Raw genomic sequence first — 22,522 nt, forward strand, 5'->3', positions numbered from 1 at the left:
ATCTCCTGCAAGGTAAGAAGTACTTGAGGAATTCATCTTTCAATTTTCCTAAACTGAAAATGAATTTGGCAGAAGGTTTTAAGCTAGTGCAAGCCCCATTCAGCTCTGGGTTAATTGGGGCTTCTCTACTTAGCCCAAGTAATCTCTGAAATGGCAGATCAATATCTTAACTGAAAGATTACTGTGCTTCCATTTACAGGTTGGTTCAGCTCTTTGTTCTTTGGGATATTAGTGCTTACCCAGTTTGCAAACTTCTTTTGATATTTGAAGATGAAAAAGTTCTAGACAAAGGCACAGTATTTTTCTTAACTGCATTGTGACCTGTCTGGTATTACAGATTGTGCAACTTACTTACAAGGGGTAGATGGTATCTTCAAGAGAGATATTACAGTGGGTAGCAAGCAGTTGAAAGTGGAGCCTAGAAAGAGTGCATGTTTAGGGCAGGTTCATCTGTGTACCAAGCTTGAAAAGGTAATTCACTAGTTTCACTGGATTCTGATTCTTAGGTGGCTTGATGGAGATAAACTTTTTGACACCCCTCACTTCCCATTTGAGCACACTAATAGCTGAGCAGAAAAGAGCAAGCAAAATGATCAAGGGGTTGCAGCAACAACTCCCCTATTAGGAAAGGCTACAAAAGGCAGTTATTTAGTTAGGAAAAAATGAGTAAAGGGAGACATGGTAGAGGTGTATAAAATGATGCGTGGAGTGGAGAAAGTAGGTAGAGAGACGTTGTTCTCCGATCTCATAATATTGAAACCTGGGGTCATTCATTGAAACTGAATGTTGGAAGATTCAGGATAGATAAAAGGAAGCACTTCTTCACCAGCACATAATAAAACTATGGAATTATCTCCCACAAGATGTAGTGATGGCTGCCATCTTGGGTGGCTTTAAAAGGGGATTAGACAAATTCATGGAGGATAAGGCTATCAATGGCTAATAGTCAATAATCGCTCTATTCTACCTACAGGATCACAGGCACTATGCCTCAGAATACTTCAGAATACTTCATGCTGGGAAACACAAGTGGGAGTGTGCCACAAGTTGAAAGATAAAACCATTGAGCCATTCTTTCTCATCCGATCATCCATCCATATTTGTACATGTACAATTCTACAAGTCCCAAAGGGCCTAAGATCATTTTAAAGCAGTAGATTCTTCTTTGTCTGTAGTTCAAATACAGCATTTTTAAACTATTTTCTTATTAATCTTTCATGAAAAGGAAGCCCGTTGGAAACTGAGCAATAGGATTCAGCTGACTCTTCACAATAGGATACTGAAGATACATTAGGATACTCCCACAAAAGGATATTCCTAAGTAGAGAAGCCGCCAGTTTAGATGGTTTTAAAAGGGGATTAGTCACATTTATGGAGGAAAAGGCTATCAAAGGTTACTAGTCATGATGGCTATGTACATCCTCCAGTATCAGAGGAATTTGCCTCTGAATACCAGGTATTGCGGATCACACAAGTTACTGTGCCTGTGTCCTGCTTGCAGAATTCCCATAGGCATCTGATTGGTCACTATGAGAACAGCATGCAGGACTAGATAGGTCTCTGGTCTGATTTCACAGAACTCTTCTTATGTTCTTATACCGTAAAGTTTCACTGAATTACTATGATTTGATCCCAGTTTATATAGTTTAACTGAGAAGTTAAATGGCCTTTACTACACATTGGAAAGGAAATAATTTGATCAGTGTATGGTTGTAAATTCAAGATGCTAATAGTAAAGTGAAGGAGTTGTGCATTGTCACAGGTAAGCTGCAGATTATTTTTTACTGGGTGTGGATAAAGAAAAGCATGTTCTATTTTAATGTCACAAAGTTCTGACTGCAATTCAGGACATCCATAACTGCAGTAGGCAAGTGTTTAAACTGAAAGGGCTCTATATATTTCATATTAAAATCTGCCGCCACCAATTAACTACCAATTAGCTTGAATTCTAACTTTCCTTCTGTGAACTAACAGAGGTTGCCCTCGAGGAGCAGGGCTTTTTCAGATCCCCCTTCCCTCAAAACGTTCCCGTGATCTCCAGTAATCTGCTCCTGGCAGGCTGGGACTAGTGTAGGATATGCCATTGGAAATTGCCCATTCCCTCCAGATGTTTTGAACAATAACTCCCATCAACCCCAAACAGCAAAGCTGAAAACATCTGGAGGGTACCAGGTTGGCAAAAACAGCCTTACATAAACAGCAGAGCAACTTAGGATCTAGGCCAGTACATTTGTTTGTCTAACTTTTTTTAACTTCTTGCTTCTTCTTTTTTCACATGCAAATTGAGTCACAGTCTGGAGCAGGGCTGGGAAACCTGTGGCCAGTGGCGGCTGGTATACATTCGTACTTGTGGGGTGGAAGGCAGGAAGACCAACATTAGATAGACGAGCCAGAGCCAATAACAGGCAGAGCCAACTAATCCTAGTTTTGCCCCCATCTGCCTCCCTGTTGAATTCTACTAGGGGCAACATTGAGACTAAGGAGATGGAAGTTGTCAGGCAGTGCCACCACCCGTACTTGTTGTAAGTAAGAAGGTAAGCAGGTGGGGACTGGCTGAGGACAGACTAAGGTTGGTGGGGCAGTGCCCCATTTGCCCTCAACTGCCTGTGGCCCTCCAGAGGCTGTTGTACTCCCAACTCCCATCAGCCCCAACCAGTGCAGCCATTGGCCAGGGATGATGGGAGTTCAAGTTCAGCAACATCTGGAAGGCCACAGGTTCTCCATTCCTGATCCATAGAATGTCCTTAGGCACTTCTCAGGATCGCCCATAACTGCAGATTTGTTTGTCTTTACAAATAGCCAGTGCAGGGGGCAGGGGATTTTATCCCTATGCCCCCAGCTCGGGGCCTGAGGGGCCTGGGCCTGCACTTTGCATTGCCAAAGAAGGTCCCATGCATTTCAGTGAAATCTTTTATGTGCAACAGTGTTCTCCCCACTTCTGATACTGCCTCCAAACAGTAACATAATAGACAAGGAACAAAAGGAAGCAAGGAATGGAACAGCTCATCCACTGACCAATAGATAGGGCTAGTTTGTCCTCCCCTTTGCCATTGTATGGAAAACAACTTACAGATTTGGGGTTTTTTGGCTGACTCAATCTGTTGTCACCTGATGAACTGTGTGTTCTATACCTGAATTCAGCAGGATCTTTCTGCAGTTCATGTTTCATAATGAATGGAGGTATGTAATTTGAAGTTATTTCAAATGTCTCCTTGGCTGGTTTCCCCCCCCCCCCACTTAAGTAGTATTTCTGTTTTTCCTCTTTCTTAGGTTGTTCGATGTATGCACAGCATCCCGAACAGACCGAGAGACAAAACTAACACTGGTGTTTGAACATGTTGATCAAGACTTGACCACTTATTTGAACAAAGTTCCAGAGCCTGGTGTTCCTAGCGAAACTATAAAGGTATCAAAGAAGGGTAGGGGAGGTTTGTACATAATTTTATGAAATAATATGCTAAAGACAGACATACAGTGGAAAACATTTTCAGGAAAACTGCTGTCTGATTTAGAGGAGATTCAGCTAATTACCCTGTCTCAAATTCAGACGCACTAGTTCTTTTTTATAGTTCATTATAAAAATGTTCTTCATAGTTTCAGCTCCTGGTTTGGGAATAAACGGTTTGAACAAACCACAGTTTGTGGTATTCAGGTGAAATGACCAACTAATTTGTTGTAAACCAGAATCGGAAGCTTCTAGTCCCCACCACTTGTGCATAGAAGGCGGGGACCATAAAATCATGGGACACTGCTTTATACTGAATCAGACCACTGGTCCATCTAGTTCAATATTGTCTACACTGACCGCTAGCAGCTTTCCAAGGTTTCAGATGGGGTCTCTCCCAGCCCTGCCTGGAGATTCCAATGATTGAATCTGAGAAAACCATCTGCATGGAAAGCAGATGTTTTACCTCTGACCTACAGAGAAAGGAGAGAAAAGAGTCTGTGAACCTGAGACTTGCCATCACTTGTCTTCATACCGACAAACCATGGTGTACATCTGAACAGGCCATTAATATTTATTTTTAGCCTCTAAAAGATAAGGGACCATAGCTCAATGGTAAAGGTCATGTTTTATGTGCAGAAATCCCCGAGTTCAGTGGCATCTCCAAGTTGGTCTGGACAGAGAGCTGCTCTGGAAAACTGCTGCCAGCCAATTCAGGGTAGCCAAAGTGCTGCCCTCTAAATCTTGTTGGGCTACAACTTGTATCATCATCAGAGGCTGATGGGAATTGTAGTCCTACAATGTCTGGAGGGCGCCTTGTTGGCTATCCCTTGTGTAGCCATTAGTGAGCTAGATGGAAGAATGATCTGACTTGACATAAGATAGCTTTGTGTATTTTTATGATTTTGCCAAATCTTTGCTATCCAGAATATTCCTGTACCATATTTTAGTCCATTCCACTAGCATGTTTCTACGACTCTTGTTTATATGTTTTTGATAAGTCCATTAAGAGATGGTGATAGCTAAAAGTCAGTGACAGCTGAAATTAATAAAACATAGAACAGATTCATGAGGTGTAAATAAAACGCAACCCAAGCTGAGTGGCTGTATACTATAGCCAGTGTGGATTTTTCACATTCTGCAATGTTAAATTGAAGATACCCCCCATTTCATTCTGATGCTTCCCATAAGCTCATTTCAAAACAAAACCTTACAAAACTTATAGTCCTGAACTCAGAAACGCTTGCTTAACAATCCTCTAAGACACAAAACAGTCAGAGAGAATCGAGAGTTCAAAGTCTAAAAAGAGAGAGAGAAAAACCCCAGCCCCTTTTGGACTTCTTTCTGTCTGAGTTCTCATAATCTGTTGAAATTAATTAAGAATCAGCCATGTTCACAGAGTACTTGTAATCCTATTATCCTTGCCCCATACTGTGACCTTCATCTTCTGCAGTTTAAAAGTTAAAAAAATGCCTGGCTGGTTTTTAATTAATTTAAATTCTGCATTGAACTGAATGATAGTGTCGGGCATGCTCAGTAAGAACCAACTGTCAGTGTTCTAAAAGCCAGACTCACAGCTGCTTGGCTTGCCTAATCAGAAGCCACACCCATACCAGACTTTGATTTCACGTGAGACAGTCATGGCTTCCCCCAGATAATCCTGGGAAGTGTAGTTTGTGAAGGGTGCTGAGAGGAGACTCCTATTCCACTGACAGAGCTCCAGTGGCCAGACTGGTTTAACAGCCACTCTGGTTGAAGGTCTGTGAGGGGAACAGGGCGTCTCCTAGCAACTCTCAGCACCCTTCATTAACTACACTTCCCAGGATTCTTTGAGAGAAGCTATGACTGTCCAAAGTGAAATAAAGGCCTGGTGTGGATATATATGACCAGGGACAGCTTTGGTTTAAATTTGGGTGTGAGGCTACATGTGCCTGCTATAAAATAAAAAGGTGGGGGAAACACTGAAAAGTAATGATACTGTTCACATTGTTTTCCTTTTGGAAATGCACTTCCTGTGTAGCTTGGAAGAATTTGGTAACATGTGCTTCTGAGCATATGGTGAGTGGTGGCAACACCTGCAATCATCCCAAATAATAGAAAGAAGACATGTGCTGTGCTGATCTTGTTTTAGCAGGGAGGAAGCAACATTATTAAGACAGTTGATATAGTTCAGATGGTCACTTTAAATATTCCTGATTTACTTTGCAATTTTAGTGCAGTTTCCTATAGGAAATCATTTTCTTTTGTTTCTATTTCTGTGAATATGTGAAGTACAGCAACACCTTGAAAAATTTACACTAAAAAAACTAACAAAATTCTAGGTGTGCTCTATGTTTTTGACCATGCCCACCTTGCCTTAAATAAAGTGGTTTAAACATAGCAGGCTGAAAACATGCATCCTCTTTTTTCTAACAGAGTCATTGCTGAAGTAGCAACATATTGTAATCAGTCTGATTTTACATCAAACTGAAGCTTCAGATTCAACTGTTAATGCAACCAAAATAGAAATAGAACACAACCTTCAATTTGAAACACAAAAGGCTGTCTTTACCATCATATGACATTGACCAATTGACCAATAAAAAGGCTTTAAAATTAATAATAATAATAATAATAATAATATTTGACACAGATTTGTAGGATGAATAATGAGGGAAATAATATTTTCTTGACCCATCCCAGTCTGGGTTCAGGCCTGGTTATGGGACTGAACTGGCCTTGGTCACCCTGATGGATGACCTTTATTGGGAGGAGGACAGGGGGAGTGCGACCCTGTTATTCTTACTTGATCTCTCAGCGGCTTTTGATACCATTGACCATGGTACCCTTTTGGGCCGACTTGGTGATATGGGTATTGGAGGCACTGTTTTACAGTGGTTCCAATCCTATCTCCAAGGTCGCTCTCAGAGAATAGCATTGGGTGATGGTCTTTTGGCCCCCTGGCAGTTGTGCTGTGGAGTGCCACAGGGTACCATCTTGTCCCCCATGCTGTTTAACATCTATATGAAGCCCTTGGGAGTGGTCATCAGGAGATTTGGAATGAGGTGTCAGCAGTATGCTGACAATACCCAGCTCTATTTCTCCTTAACATCTGAATTGGGAGAGGCTGTGCAAGCCCTGGACCGCGCCTGGACTCAGTGGTGGGCTGGATGAGGGACAATAAACTGAGCCTGAATCCTAGCAAGACGGACGCACTGTGGGTTGGTGGTTCCCGAGTTCAGATAATTGGTCAGTTGCCTGCTTTGGATGGGGTTGTACTTCCTCTGAAAGAGCCGGTTTGTAGTCTGGGGGTGCTCCTGGATCCATCTTTGTCACTAGACACCCAGGTGACCTCAGTGGCTAGGAGTGCCTTTTACCAGCTTTGGCTGATAAGACAGCTGCAGCCGTTTCTGGACCAGGATAGCCTGACCACTGTTGTCCATGCATTGGTAACCTCCAGGCTGGATTACTGTAATACACTCTATGTGGGGCTGCCCTTGAGGTTGGTCCGGAAATTGCAGCTGGTGCAGAATGCAGTGGCGAGACTACTCGCTGAGGTAGGGTATCGCCAACATGTCACCCTGCTACTGAAAGAATTGCACTGGCTGCCCATTTGTTACCAGGCCAAGTTCAAGGTTCTAGTTTTGGTGTACAAAGCTGTATACAGCTTTGGACCAGGATACGTGAAAGACCGTCTTACCTGTTATATACCCAGTCAGTCACTGCGCTCTGCAGGTGAGGGCCTCCTGCAGATACCATCTTATCAGGAGGTCCATTCCGCACAACATAGGAAACGGACCTTTAGTGTGGCAGCACTTACCCTGTGGAATTCCCTCCCCTTAAATATTAGGCAGGCGCCATCTCTGTTATCTTTTTGGCGCCTGTTGAAGACTTTCCTCTTTCACCAAGCCTTTTAAGTTGAGACCTATCCCAGTCTGCGTCTGTGTTGGAATTGCTTTTTAATATGTTTTTAAACCTTTTCTAAACAATATGTTTTTTAACCCTTTTTATTTAAGATGTTTTTAAAGCTTTTAAAAAAAGATGTTTTTAAAGTTGTTTTGTTTTAATGTATTTTAAGGTGTGTTTTTATGTTTTCAAGTGTTTTTAGTGCTTTTGTTTGCCGCCGTGGGCTCTTGTTGGGAGGAAGGGCGGGATATAAATCAAATAATAAATAAATATCTAAACCGGAGATTCTACATTTTGTTTCTCCCTAAAAGTGCACAACTTTTACACAACGTTTACACAACTTTCCTTCTCTCTCTGTCACTGCTCGATAAACAACATGTTATTCCAGTTTCTGGTTCCTCAGGTTTCAAATCTGTATAAATAGAACTTCCTTTATTTTAAGAATATCTCCATTTTTAAAAGAAGCCCAAACAAAGGCACACATTATTGGAAAGTTAGAGTGTGGCTGCCAGCAAACAGAAAATTATGAGTGAAGACATGATTAAAGTAACAGAGATGCACTGTTTGGGTGCTTAATCCTTTAGAAACTCACCTGATGAGATTATTTTCATTTCAGTAAAGTGGACCTGATATTACAGAATCTAAGAGATGATGAACACATTCAGAAAAAAACATGTAGTACAGCCCTCCTGGACTCTTACTACTACAGAATGCAGGAGGAAGATCATAGGTTAAATATTTGAATGCAACCCTTCCCCTTTTTAAATATCCCTACCAGAGTCATCCAACAGTATTTTGTTGCCTGAATCAAAGAACAAGATGGTGCCCCTCCCCAATTCCACATACAATGTGCTGAAAGCAACCAGACTGACTGTTGAATCCAGCTTCAACTGACAATGGAACACTATCCTTCACTGCAGTATCTAGCTTAGGGAGCGCACACAGCTCTGTCCTCTAGCACCTTAACTGCCACATCTCCTCTGTGCGTCTGCCGTCTGAGGCAGCTTTCTCACCCTGTCTAATGACAGGGCCGTCCAGATGATCTCAGTAATTGAGCTGAAATATAAGGGCTCAAGCGGTCCTTAAGATATTCTGGGCCCAGATTGTTCTCCAGACCACACACAGGGAACTAGCATGTGAGGCAGAAACCTAGTCTAGAATCTCTCCTGGCATACTAATATTTCAAAAGCAGGATTTTTTTCATGTAGGTAAGCATTCAAACATGCAATTATCACACCTATATCCTAAAGTATAGTCCCAGGATAGTAGTATCATATGATTTTTCTGGATTGATTTGTTTGTTTATAAAAGTATTTCTATTCTGCCATTATTTCTATACTGTCATATAATAAAATATCATGGCTGTGTACAATAATAAAGATAAAACATCATTAAAAATGCAAATGGTAATTAAATAATGGGCTTAAGTTGCAGGAAGCTAGGTTTCAATTGAACATCAGGAAAAACTTCCTAACTGTTAGAGCGGTATGACAATGAAACCAATTACATAGGGAGGTGTTGTGAGCCCTGCCAGGAGGGAATGGACAGATGAGAGTGATGCAGATGATAATGACTTAAACTGGGATAAACAACCTGGGGAGGGACCATGTGGCGAAACAGACTTAGAAGGTGCCCCGGCTCCAGTCCTTGACAGCTGCATCCTACAACTCCGGTCACCCCTGTGGGAGCTCAACCTGGGCTGTCAGATGCTTCCCAGTTGGGTGTGGGCCTACCACCCAAGACAGCGGGAATGAGGAGCAGTTAGCCACATTCATTGCTCAGTGCAAGCTGTACATCCGCCTGAGGCTGTCGGACTTTCCCAATGACTTCTTGAAAGTGGCCTTTGTCATCATATTGACTGTTGTCCCTATCTTCAGAAAAGGCAAACGGGAGGAACCGGGGAACTACAGAGCAGTCAGTCTAACATCAGACCCTGGAAAAACTCTGGAGCAGATTATAAAGCAGCTTGAAAACAATGCAGTGATTACTAGGAGCCAACATGGATTTATGAAGAACAAATCCTGCCAAACTAAGCTTATCTCATTTTTTGATCGGGGAACCTCCCTGGTAGACTGTAGGAATGCTGTGGACTTAATATATCTCAACTTCAGCAAAGCTTTTGACAAAGTGCCCCATGATATTCTGATTAGCAGGCTAGCTAAATGTGGGCTAGATGGAACAACTATCAGGTGGATCCACAGTTGGCTCCAGAATCGTACTCAAAGAGTGCTTATCAACTGTTCCTTCTCAAACTGGGCAGAAGTAAAGAGTGGGGTACCACAGGGCTCGGTCCCGGGCCCAGTGCTCTTCAACATTTTTATCAACAACTTGGATGAGGAGGTACAGAGCATGCTTATCAAATTTGCAGATGATACAAAATTGGGGGACACAGCTAATACTGTGGAAGACAGAAACAAAATTCAAAGGGACCTTTATAGGCTGGAGCATTGGGCTGGAAACAACAGAATGAAATTCAACAGGGATAAATGCAAAGTTCTACACTTAGGAAAAAGAAACCAAAGGCACAGTTATAAGATGGAGGATACTTGGCTCAGCAATACGACATGTGAGAAGGATCTTGGAATTATCGTTGAGCACAAGCTAAATATGAGCCAACAGTGCGATGTGGCTGCAAAAAAGGCAAATGCTATATTAGGCTGCATTAACAGAGGTATAGTTTCCAAATCGCGTGAAGTATTAGTTCCCCTCTATTCAGCACTGGTTAGGCCTCATGTTGAGTACTGTGTCCAGTTCTGGTCTGCGCACTTCAAGAAGAATGCAGACTAACTGGAATGGGTTCAGAGGAGGGCAACATGGATGATCAGGGGACTGGAAACCAAGTCGTATGAGGAGAGACTGAAAGAACTGGGCATGTTTAGCCTGGAGAAGACTGAGGGGTGATATAACAGCACTCTTCAAGTACATGAAAGGCTGTCACATAGAGGAGGGCCGGGATCTTTTCTCGATTGTCGCAGAGTGCAGGACATGAAATAATGAGCTCAAGTTGCAGGAAGCCGGATTTCGACTGAACATCAGGAAAAACTTCCTAACTGTTAGAGCCATACAACAATGGAACTGACTACCTAGAGAGGTGGTGGGCTCTGCGACATTGGAGGCATTGAAGAGGCAGCTGGACAGTCATCTGTTGGGAATGCTTTGATTTGGATTCCTGCATTGAGCAGGGGGTTGGACTTGATGGCCTTATAGGCTCCTTCCAACTCTACTATTCTATGAGTCTATGATCAGCCTTCTGGAGGGGGAGGCAGCCCAGTGGGCAACATCTGTTTCTTTGGAATGACCTAGTGTTAACTCATTTTGACAACTTCGTGGAGGCCATGGCGGAAATCTTCTGAGACCCCAGCAAAAGGCCACTGTAGCCCATCAGTTGGGAACTCTGCGGCAGGGCAAAAACTGTGAGAACTCATACCAACACCTTTCGGATCCTGGCCCAACAGATGGACTGGAATGAGTCTGCCCTGATGTACCACTGCCATAATGGGCTCAGCAGCGAGATCCTAGATGAATTAGCATGAACCCTGCCACCAGACACCTTATCAGAACTCATCCACCTGTGTCTGCTGATAGACAGCAGGCTTGAATGTTATCGCCTAGAACACAAAGCTGAGATGGCTCAAGCTGCACCACCCATTCCCCTCCCTAACACATGATTCACACCTAGCGTGGAAACCTCTACTAAGTCAGGTGTGGAGCCCATGCAGATAGGGGGGCGCTGCCCTGCCTTACTGAGGCAGAGAAAGAGAAGTGTCAGAAAGAGAGGCCATGCCTCTATTGCAGGAAGGTGGGGCACCTTGCAAAGGCATGCTTCTCCAAGTCGGAAAAGGCTCCAGTGCAGGAAACCTACAAATCCCAGCTCTCATAGAGGTCCATGAGCTGGGATTGACTGTAAGCTAGTGACTTCAAGTTAGCCCGCCCAAGTCCGCCTTAGTTTCTCAGTCTGTCTAGGCTTTCCATCGGGCCAAGGCGTTCTGGTGTTTTCTATGGTCGATTCAGTCATCTCCAGCAACTTTATGGATTTGGACTTTGCCAAACGACACAGCGTTCCAATCATTGCCAACTCCCCTGTCTGTGGAAACCATAGATGGGCAGCCCCTGACGTTGGGTATCATCACTCAGGCCAAAACTGGATTGTGTGTGGAGCTACCGGGGCATATGGAAAGACTGTCTTTCTATCTAGCCACTCTGCCCTGATTCCTGGTGGTATTGGCACAACACGATCCTGTCATCTCCTGGGGAAAAGCAACAATGACATTCCAATTGGACTGTTGTGAGCAGCGCTGCTAGCCTACAGACACATCCACCCCAGCAACACTGGCAGTCATGCCCCCGTCCGAGGAGGTCCCCCTGCCTACAAAGTACCAAGACTATCAGGACATCTTTGATAAGAAATAGACTGACCAGTTGCCATCCCACCTTCCCTATGACTGTGCTATAGACTTGCTCCTGGGGGCCAGCATCACCTTGGGGAGCCTGAGCTAGAGTTGGTGGCATTGAGGGAGTTTCTGGATGCTAACCTGCGGCAGGAGATTATCTGACCCTCCAAGTCTTCCGCTGGGGCACTGCTACTGTTCATCAAGAAGAAAAGCAAGGAGCTATGCCCAGCATGACTACCAAGAGTTGAATAAGATCACCATCCCCAACAGCTACCCCTTACCCCTCATCAACAAGATGCTGGAGCGACTGCAGATGGCCAAGATCTACACCAAGCTGGACTTGTGCAGAGCCTACAACCTTGTCATGATCAGAAATGGGGATGAGTGGAAAACTGCCTTCAAGACCCGATATGGCCACTTTGAATATCTGGTCATGCCATTTGGGCGTTCGAACACTCCAGCTATCTTCCAAAATTTCATGAATGACAACTTCCAGGACTACCTGGATTGCTTTATGATAGTCTATTTAGATGACATCCTTATTTACTCTAACTCCCCAGAACAGCATGAGGCGCATGTGCAAGCTGTGCTGCAAAGACTGAGAGCATCACCTGTGTGCCAAGCTGGAGAAGTGTGGATTTGATTTGACCACCCTGGACTTCCTGGGATACTGAATTACCCCCACAGGTGTAGAGGTGGACCCAGGGAAGGTGTGCTGTGTGCTCTCTTAACACCCCCCCCAAAAAAAGACCTAAGCGATTTCTGGGGTTTGCCAACTTCTACAGACCTTTCATCACTGCCTTCTCCAACATGATGGCCCCGCTAACAGACTGCCTGAAGGGACCTGGCCCTTTCATTGGCCTGACACGGCACAACAGGCTTTTGAGCAACTAAAGCTGTTGTTCTCCTCAGAGCCAATACTCCAGCATACAGACCCCTACCATCCTTTCGTGGTGGAGACAGATGCCTTGGATGTAGCCATCAGAGCAGTGTTGTTACAGCCAGCTGAAAAGAGGAGGAATACAGTCCTGTGCCTACTTCTTGCAGAAGCTGACTAGTGTGGAGAGAAACTACACTGTTTGGGAGAAGGAGCTGCTAGCCATCCGCGACACGATTGAGACCTGGTAACACCTCCTGGAAGGGGCTCGACATGAGATGGAGGTCCGCACCGACCATTGGAACCTTGAGAGTCTCTAGATGGCCCACAAGTTGAACCAACGGCAAGCCCAATTCTTTGCTAGGTTCCATTTCCACATTAACTACATTCCCCAGGTCCCAAATCACCAGGCCGATGCCTTGTCCTGCAAGCCAGAGTATAATGAAGCCCGGCCTCAGTACCCTCTACGTCACGTCATACCCCTAGAAAAGCTGGTGGCAGCAGCCTGTCCTGATCTATGGCTTGAGGAACTGTGCCGCACTCAAGAGCAAGACCCTTTCCCTCAGGTGCAGGAGCTGGAGCAGCCCCCCTGGACTGCACTCCGGGATTCTCCCAGAGAGGGGGAATGTTCCATCATTATGAAGCCCTGTACATGGCTCCTGGGGAGATCTGAGTCAAAGCTCTTCAACAATGTCATGACTCCCTGACTGCGGGGCATTTTGGAGTGTTTAAAACGCTACTGGCAGTCACACGTGACTTCTGGTGGTCAAGGATAAAGCATGATGTTGACAGAGATGTCCAGTCCTGCCCTTTGTGTATGAGGGCAAAGTATGCCCTTGGGCAACCAGCTGGGCTGCTGGAGCTGCTCCCCTCGCGTCCATGGTGACCGTGGACTTTATCAATGATCTACCTGCCTATCAGGGGAAAGCTACTGTTCTGGTGGTTGTGGATGCCTTCAGTAAAATGGCTCATTTCATCCCGTGGGTTGGTGTGCCAATAACCAGAGAGACGGCACAGTTATTCACTCTGCACATTTTCCAACTGTACAGGCTCCCAACCAGGCTGGTCTTGGACCGGGGGGCCCAGTTCACTGCTCGGTTCTGGCGCACCCTGTTGCAGCTGCTACAGATTGAGTTAAGGCTGTCATCCTCACACCATCCCCAGACGGATGGACAGACAGAGAAAGAGAATGCCACCCTGGAGCAATATCTCTGCTGTTATGTCAGGTGCCAGCAGGATAATTGAGTGTCTTTATTGCCCCTGGCTGAGTTCTCCTACAATAACTCTGCACGTACATCTACCCAGCAGACATCCTTTTTTCCCAATTTTGGCTATCACCCTCATACTTTCCCCACTCTACCCAGGCTGTTCCTGCAGTGGCGGAGTTTGTGCAAGAGTTGCAGGCGATGCAATAACTGTTACAAGAGTAATTAGCCAGAGTTAAGGCCACCTACAAGAGAGTTGCTGACCAACACTGCCAGCCTGGCTCCGAGATACAGTTGGAAGATAAAGTATGGCTCTCCACACGTTATTGGCCAATGAGAGTTTCTTGCCACAAGTTAGAGGCTTAGAGTGTGGGGCCCTTCGAAGTAGAGGTTCAGATCAACCCAGCTGCATTCCACTTATTCTTGCCCACCTCCATGAAGTTCCACCCCATGTTTCACTGTTCATTGCTCACCCCGGAGCATCCACCAAATCCCTATTGGGCACCCGATACCCCATCCCTACCAGTGATGGTCAACGGACAAGAAGAGTATGAGGTGGAGCAGATCCTCGACTCTTGCCAGCGCCGGGGGAAGCTGCAGTATTTGATCCACTGGCAGAGGTTTGGATCGGAGGAAAGATCCTGGGTGGTGGCATCAGATGTCCAAGCATCAGATTTGGTGGGAGAGTTCCATGAAGCTTATCCCGACAAACCCAAGCCTTCAGGGTGGGGGGAGATTCAGCATGGAGCGGGAGATGATGTCGTGAGCCTGCCAGGAGGGGGTGGAGAGATGAGATCAAGGCAGAGGATAAGGAGTTGGACTGGGATGAACAACTTTGAGAGGGGCAATGTGGCAAAATGGACTTAGAAGGTGCCCCGGCTCCAGTCCTTGACATCTCTGCCCCCATAACTCTGGACACCCCTGTGGGAGCTCAACCTGGCCCATCAGATGCTTCCCAGCCGGGTGCCGCCCCCCTCCATCAGAGGGGAAATACAAGAAGGCGACCGAGGCCCTGCCTTCACCTCTTGCCAGGAGGCGAATGAGGCAGGAAATTCAACAGATGTGGTTAAGGCAGAGCCTTCACTTACACACGCACTCTCAGCATTGACAGTTGGCACACGCAAGCGGGAAGCCTGCCTAGCCTTACTTAAACTGACTCGGGGGGGGGGCGGTTGCTGAGACAATGTCTTAGAGTGGCGAAGTCACGTTTAGCTAGTTCTGCAGAGATGCTGAGTTCTGAGGAGGTGTAGATAGATTCATGAAGTGCACTGAATTGAAGCTATCTCTTACTACAGTAAAAGAAAAAGAAAAAACAACTGTGTCTGAGTCCGAGTTCTTCAACTGGAGGTGGTGGGCTCTCCCAACACTGGAGGCATTCAAGAGGCAGCTGGACAACCACCTGTTGAGTATTCTTTAATTTAAAGCATCCCTGTTGGGTATGCTTTAATTTTGATTCCTTAATTTTGATTCATGGAGCAGAGGGTTGGACTTGATGGCCTTATAGGCCCCTTCCAACTCTGATTCTATGAAAGTGACTGGCTAATTTATACAACTGCAAAGGCCTGTTGGCATAAAAAAAATTCAAGAGATGCCTAAAAGTCAAAAGCAAGGATGCCTGCCGTTTCTCTGCTGGAAGAGTGTTTCATAGCATAGGACCAATGACATGAAATGTCTGACTTTTAGTTAAGGTCAGTTTGGCCTCTGTAACAAGGGAACAACTAACAGCTCTCTTCCAGATAATCTCAGTAATTGAACTGGAATATAAGGGCTCAGGCAGTCCTTAAGGTATTCTGGGCTCAGGTTGTTCACAGCTCTTAAGGCTTTTTGTGAGGTATCTGGTTCAATGACAGTGGGTAAAGTACACTGTGGTTTAGAATAAACTGATTTATTAAACAAGCCGGCTTTATAACCTATAGTTTGAACTTGGCTTTATTTCCAATTAATTAGTTTATTGTTTTGCTGGTCTTTGACTATAATAAATTTATCTATCTAACTAGTTTATTGTAAATGATGAGTCCTAGTTTGTAATGACAAGGCAGAAATTGTGGAAAGTGAAACTTAACACTGATTCAGTGCGTTGAGCCTGCGGTTTAGCCTGATTTCACAGAGGCTTGGGTACATAATGCTAAATCATGGTTTAGCATTATGTGTAAACCAGGGCAATGTGTAATAAGGTTCGAACGCAGTCAAACGGTATAATTTCTGCTTTGTTTTAATTACAGCACATATATAATCCAGTGCCCCTGTTGTAATGCCAAAGCAGCAGATAAACGCTTAGCTGTGTAAGCACCATACCCCACCCCCCAAAAGTCATTGCATTGGTGTTATATGAACATTTTAATGGCATACTGATGTGGGTATGCCAGGTGTGGGGAACCTTTGACCCTCCAGATGTTGCTGAACTATAGCTTCCATCTGCTTCAGCCAGCATGACTAATGGCCAGGGAAGATAGGAACTGTAGTGTAGCCCACCCAGAGAGCTTCGGCTATGAGGTGGTATATAAATGTAATAAATAAATAAATAAACCTCTGGAGGGCCAAGCCCACCCCTGGTGTACAGGTATGTATGCTTGCAGCAGTGTTTAGGATTAGGAGTATTGTGAATATCCTCAAGCATTGTCCTTCACTTACAAAAAAAGTTCCCTTTCACATGCGATGTGCCCTAGATTTACATTTTGACCAGTACTGAATGCCATTTTTGACCAATGTAGCTGATGCCGTATATCATCCCTCTTTGTACATATTTGGAACATTAAATTTAGCAGATAAAACACATACCATTTGCTTTACAGTAGGACAGTTCTGCCATGCAGCTGCAATTTAGGAATCTCAAAAGCCTTCAGAATATTATGTTATAGCCATTAATGGATTTTCCATCCATTTTTATTTCAGAAGGGAGTTGGGGGTGGGGTCAGAGAGCTGTCAGAGTGGGAGAGAGGGTAGGTTAAAAGTATGAATCTGTGGATAATATTATTTCATTTGAAAATAACCTCAGATATGCCTGTTAGGGATAAGCAAAGAATATATTGTGTGTGTAAGAGAGAGAGAGAAAGATCCATTTTAACAGCACTCCTCTCTCTATGATACAAAGGATATACCAGCCGCCCAAGCCTGCACTCCAGAGTTCAATAGAAGGCATTCCAAAAGAATGCATAGGATGTTATAAATATAAAAAGGAGTTTAATGAAAGAGTATACAGATGTCTTTCATGTATTTTAAATTGGAAAGACTAATTCTGAAACTAAAAGAAAAACAACAGTGAGCTACGAGCCATATGCTTCATATTACTGAAGTATGTCTTACACAGGCCTTTTATTCAATAAGAAACAACACAGACTAAAACAGAGGAGGGGGGGTAAATGGACTTGTGGAAAGTCAAACCATCTCTAAATATGTGTTTTATTATCTTTGGGTGTTCTTTGCTCAGTTACCACCACGATTAAAACCAATGCCCTGGCATTAGGAGGACAGGCTTCCCCTGAAGTTCCACCATTCCACATGTCAATGCACAAAACAACCTGACTGCATAATAGTAGTGTGGTGTGAGCGGAAGAGAAGCAGATGCAGCAATGCTGCATCTACACTTGAAGTTCAAGAAATTGCTCACTAACCGATTGAGTTTGTCTTGTTACAGGAATGCATCTGCACTTGTTCTTGGATGTAAGGTTTATTCAATACCAAAGTTGGGCAAGGTGCTGGGCAAGGAACAGAAATCACATGGTTGTTGCTGAGGGGGCTTTCAGTTACTACTAAATGAAAGACATTTGGGAGGGAAACTAGGACTGACAACGAGGAACAAGGGCAAGGATGTCAAAAGGCAATGGAAACACAGCAAGACCCAGTTCAGACATTACCAGCTGAGGCATCACTGCTTCCACTGGAACTAATCAAATTGCTGCTGCCACTGGAACTGATAAAAGCCATTTCCCACACCGGTCCTCCATGTGTAGGGTTCACGGAAGGAGGATGTAGCAGGGCCATGGCTTCTGGTCTTGCCCTGGTATCACACTCAGTGTCCCCCTCAACCTCCGTGCGTACTGCAAGAATGTCAGAGGTGGGGCTGGCACAGTGCATGACATTGGGAGTGGGGCCAGGAGGTGAGACACCCCCCCACTCCATCCTCTGTATGTTAGACAAATATGTACAGGACAGGTGTGAAAAGGACTAGTGGAAGTGGATCATGTGGATAGGACCAACAACATGACTAATCCCCACACCAGCTTTGCCAGCTCTTAGAGCAGGGTGATACTAGCATAGCTGCTGCCCACATGATCCTCTTCATTCATACTTTACTAAGGCAGTATAGCCTAATGGCTATAACATACTATGGGTGGAATCACACAGCTTTAGCTCCCACATTGATGCTGGCAAGATATGAGTTAGGTTATCACAGCGTAGGGAAATCTAAAGCACTTCATTCTTTGATGTCCTCTGAGCCTTGAAACTCAGATGAGAGGTGGCTATTCTTCCTCCCTTAGTTTTTCACACACACTCAGCATCCCATGGCTGCTGGGTCTGCTGAGTTTCCATTGGGCTGTTTGGGTTGTTTTTTTTTAAGGATTTGTTGTACTTCTACAAACCACCAGCTTGTTAATATCACCCTTGTGCATGTGGAGCCATTTTGGCTACATGAACAATAGCACTCATAGCCTGGACATCGGAAAGAAAGGGAATGATGAAATGATGATTTACATACTGGATGTCCCAGGTTGAAGCCCAGCATCTCTATTTAAAAGGATCTCAAGTAGGACTGGAATGAGTTCTAGCTGATATCTTGGATTGATGCTGCAAGTTGGAATAGATATACAGGGCTACAGGGCCTAAATCTTTGATTCAGAATAAGGCAATCTTACATGTTCCATCTCAGTCCCCGTCTTGGAAGACAGGTGGAGAGCAACTTACTCTGCACCAGCTTCTCAAATCTGTTAGCTGGGGTAGATTTGCTCTTCTGCCAGCGTATCTTGAGCCTGAAAAAGCAATAGGGAGCATGGTGCCCTGAGAATTCCCTAGAGTAGCTTAGTTTTGTAGACAACCAGTTCCAAGTCAGACATCATTGGATATATTCCCCAGCGCACATATATGGCAGAATGTTAACCTGGGGAAAGATGGTTTGGTTGGGATGATTTTCAGAGCTCTGAAATTGCTATGCAAGGCAGTTTTGCTATAATCCACAATGGCCCATGCAGCCCTATTCATAAGTTCTGGTTCCAATATTTTCAGATCAGTTGGTTTGAGGCTACCAGATGATGAGGTGCAAAGGACAGGGCCAACGAGGCCAGACTTTGTCCTCAATCCGTTACCATCTCCAAAACCAACCCACTTCTATTGTCACATATTGCTGGATGATTATGACATCTGTGTTGTAGCAATCCCTTCCAAAACACACAGCAATAAATAACAACTTTGGATTGTGATACAAAGTTTGCAGGTGGAACAGTGCCAGTTTGGCCTGCACTGCTGAATTGCATTGATTTTGTGTACCAGACTCATTTTTTCTATTTATTTATGGACCTTTTATTATTTGATGTGCACAGGCCATAATACATCTATAGAAGGAGATCAGTAAAAACATACTGTGGGCTGTAGAAAACCAGAACTGCAAAAGAAGAGTCAAACAAAAACAAACCCACACTTTCTTTCTAGAGCAGAAAGTATCCAAACAATCAGCAAAATCTTTTTCTTCATGAGAACAAGTGACAGTTGTCTTCAGAACATTTCAGCATTTTCACCTTGCTCAAGATGAGGTTTTGCCTGCATTGGCTAAGTGTTACTTTACTATATTATATATCTTTGTCTTGTCCTTACTCAAGTGATAACTCGTGCTCTACTTTAGCTTCGTCTGGATTTTTTAAAAAGTTAAGTCATTGTAGTTAATAGGGAGCTAGGAGGACCAATGATCTGACTTGGTTATTTATTTATTTATATATTGCTTACATGCCAAAATGGCTTCTAAGCAGTTTATGACTATAAAATCAATCCATAATTAAAATACACAATAAAATAATTCCATTCAACCGTTAAAAACACCTATAAAAATATACAATAAAGCAAACCAATTTAAAAAGCATAATTAAACATAGTTAAAAAGAATTAAAACAATTAGAGCAGGAAATTCAGGCAGGCCTACGGGATTTCTGGGGTGGGTTAGGCTATTATGTTGTATTACTAATGGGTGGTTTAGATGTATTGTTGTTTAATATGGTGACTGTTGTATGAATATGTTTTAAATTGTATTTTATATTGTGTAAGTCACCCAGAGTGTCTGTTAAGTCAGACAGATGGGCGACTAACAAATAAAATTTTATTATTATTATTATAAGTTCAGGGAAATGCTTGCCTAAAAAAGCCGGCGGATTGCTGATACTGATGGGGTGTCTTGTATTGCAGCAAGGAGAGCATTCCACAACATTGCTTCCACCAGTAAAAAAAGTCCGCCTCCATGTTACCACAAGCCTATATATGTGTGTATAGAAAATTATTGCACAGTGTTCCTATCAAAAGCTGGCTGGACACATATTCTGGAACTTCTTCCATACTACCCCTCTTCCATCTTTTTTAGGATTTCTTATATTTTCTAATTTTGTACATGGCCACATACTCAGAAATTGGCACTAATAAACACTTCCTTGCAATTGTTTTTTTGTTTTAAATTACCTTTCACTTATCTACCTACTTACCGAAGTAACTTAGACCTCTGCCTTCTTCAGAGGTAGGAGATTGCATTTTTAAAAATGAAGAGAGTTAAAATTATTCAAGATGCTGAATTTTACCATTTGTATTTGGACAATGCAATTGCAGAAGCACTGGTCCACATAGCCACTTATTATGAATTGTGCATGTTTTCCAGTGTAGACACAGCCTGAGAAAATCTTGAAGCCCCAAGTCTACAATCAAACTGAAGTATGTGGGTCCTCAGGAATCATTGGAGAATAATTCTGAGACCTTAAATTGCAAAGGTTTGCCCCCCCCCCAAAAAAAAATACTGATGAAGGTAATCCTTATGAGTTAGTTAGTGAAGTCATTCTGTATTGTGAACAGCAAACCAAGAACAGTTCTCCAGCAAGAATAACAAGGACCCACCCCACGGTGATTGATGAGAATGTTATAAAAGTGCAATGAGCTGGAAAGTCATCATCTTGTCTTTTCCTTTTGCCACAGGAAAGGCACAGCAGAAAGATCTCTTTTCTTCTGGTCCTGCATAAGGAGAGGTTACATGGCATGGAAATATGTTACACCCAGCTGCTCACTAGTTTGCAGGGCACACAGTAAATAATACTGTTTAGTATATCTAAGGCACAAAAGAGAACAGCACTCTTTTGATAGTGATTCCTAGCCTCTTTCATTTGCTTTTCTAAATATACAGTTTGCTTCCAATTCATTGAGTGGCATTTTGCAACAGTGCATACTTTAGTGTGGTGGGTTCCCTGATTGGTGGGTTGTTTTTTTTTTCTTAATTGGCATGAGTAAATGAAAGGTTACTTAGGTCCTGATGTAGCAGAGGCACTTCAGTTTGTTTAAAGTTGTTTGCTGAACTGAGCAGTATCTAGATTAACCCTTGAATTCATTCCCCATGGAGTGGTTCATCGGGGGAGAAAGCCCCAATTCCTCACCAACTTCAGTGTTACCATGGCACATTAGTACTTTCTTTGGAAAACAGTATATAGTTTGCAAACGTATTTGTTCATCTTTACATTTTCATTCTATCAATCAGTTCTTCTGGTATGCTCAAAGTCTTTTGCGCTTTTTCTTCTGATTTTGAAAGTTTTATTGGTACAGTATATGGACTTAAAATGCTTTTGCTAAGCCTGAACATGTATTGGCCACAATTTGTTCCTCACTTGACAAAGAAAAAGTCTGGTTGGATCCTTTCCCCTACATGGAGATGCTGGGGGTTGAGCCTGGGACCTTCTGCATGCAAAACAAATGCTGTACCACTGAGGCATTAGGTCCATGAAGTATTCTGTGGGAAAAGATAAGTTATGCTCCATGTCCTCCACCACTGTGAAGTCTCCATACTTTCCAAGTAGTAGATCCATGGGAAGAATGAGCCTTGTCCCTCCTTTCTGGCACACTCATAATGTTGTTGTCCACTCATGATGGGAAGGACAGGGAACTCTCCCTCTGGTCCACTCACTGAAAGATGTTTGTGATGCTGTGGGGGAAAAGTGAGCACAATGCATGTGTGACAAAAGCTAACCACCCTCTCTATCATGGTGCTTTTGCATGGGCTCAGGGGGAAAAGGCCTTGGCGGTACAATGATTACTTAGGTCCTCCCAGTCACTTCTGTATTGTTTTATGCAGGAACAGTGGAGAGCATGTTGTTTTATTTCGTGGGCTTTTTCCGTGGGCTTTTTCCGTTTCCCAGGAATCTCATCCTTGGAAAAAATAAGTTCAGCTGAGCCCATGGGGCCATCCCCCCCTTCCTTTTGATCAAGAATGTGTACTTCCCCATAACCACCTATCTTTAATGTAACGGTGGTAATAATAGAGGAACCCCAAGCAGATTCTTTTTGGTCTTAGATTGTAGAGTTAAAGAATCTCTGGTCTAAGCAAGTTAGACTTCACAGAAAAAAAAAGTTCCATCTAACACAACTGTAAGGTTTGCATGTTGATAAGTAAACTGCAACTGTGATCAGTCCACAAATCTCTTTCCATAATTCAAACGCTCCACTGGATTTCTCTGGGTTGTCTCAAGAAATTTGTGTCACCCTAGTCAAC

The 22,522-nt window shown here is 43.7% G+C and overlaps 1 protein-coding gene across 5 annotated transcripts in view; it reads left to right on the plus strand.

The window, feature by feature from the left end:
* Positions 1-22,522, plus strand: part of CDK6 (cyclin dependent kinase 6) — a 143,290-nt gene that overhangs the window by 41,138 nt on the left and 79,630 nt on the right. For all 5 annotated transcript variants that reach the window (XM_061585901.1, XM_061585899.1, XM_061585900.1 and 2 more), the window contains one exon: positions 3,271-3,406. In XM_061585901.1, coding sequence (XP_061441885.1) covers positions 3,271-3,406 — 136 coding nt within the window. The remainder of the gene's footprint in view (positions 1-3,270; positions 3,407-22,522) is intronic.

This window comes from Rhineura floridana, chromosome 10 (assembly GCF_030035675.1).
Source record: "Rhineura floridana isolate rRhiFlo1 chromosome 10, rRhiFlo1.hap2, whole genome shotgun sequence".
NCBI classification, from domain to species: domain Eukaryota; kingdom Metazoa; phylum Chordata; class Lepidosauria; order Squamata; family Rhineuridae; genus Rhineura; species Rhineura floridana.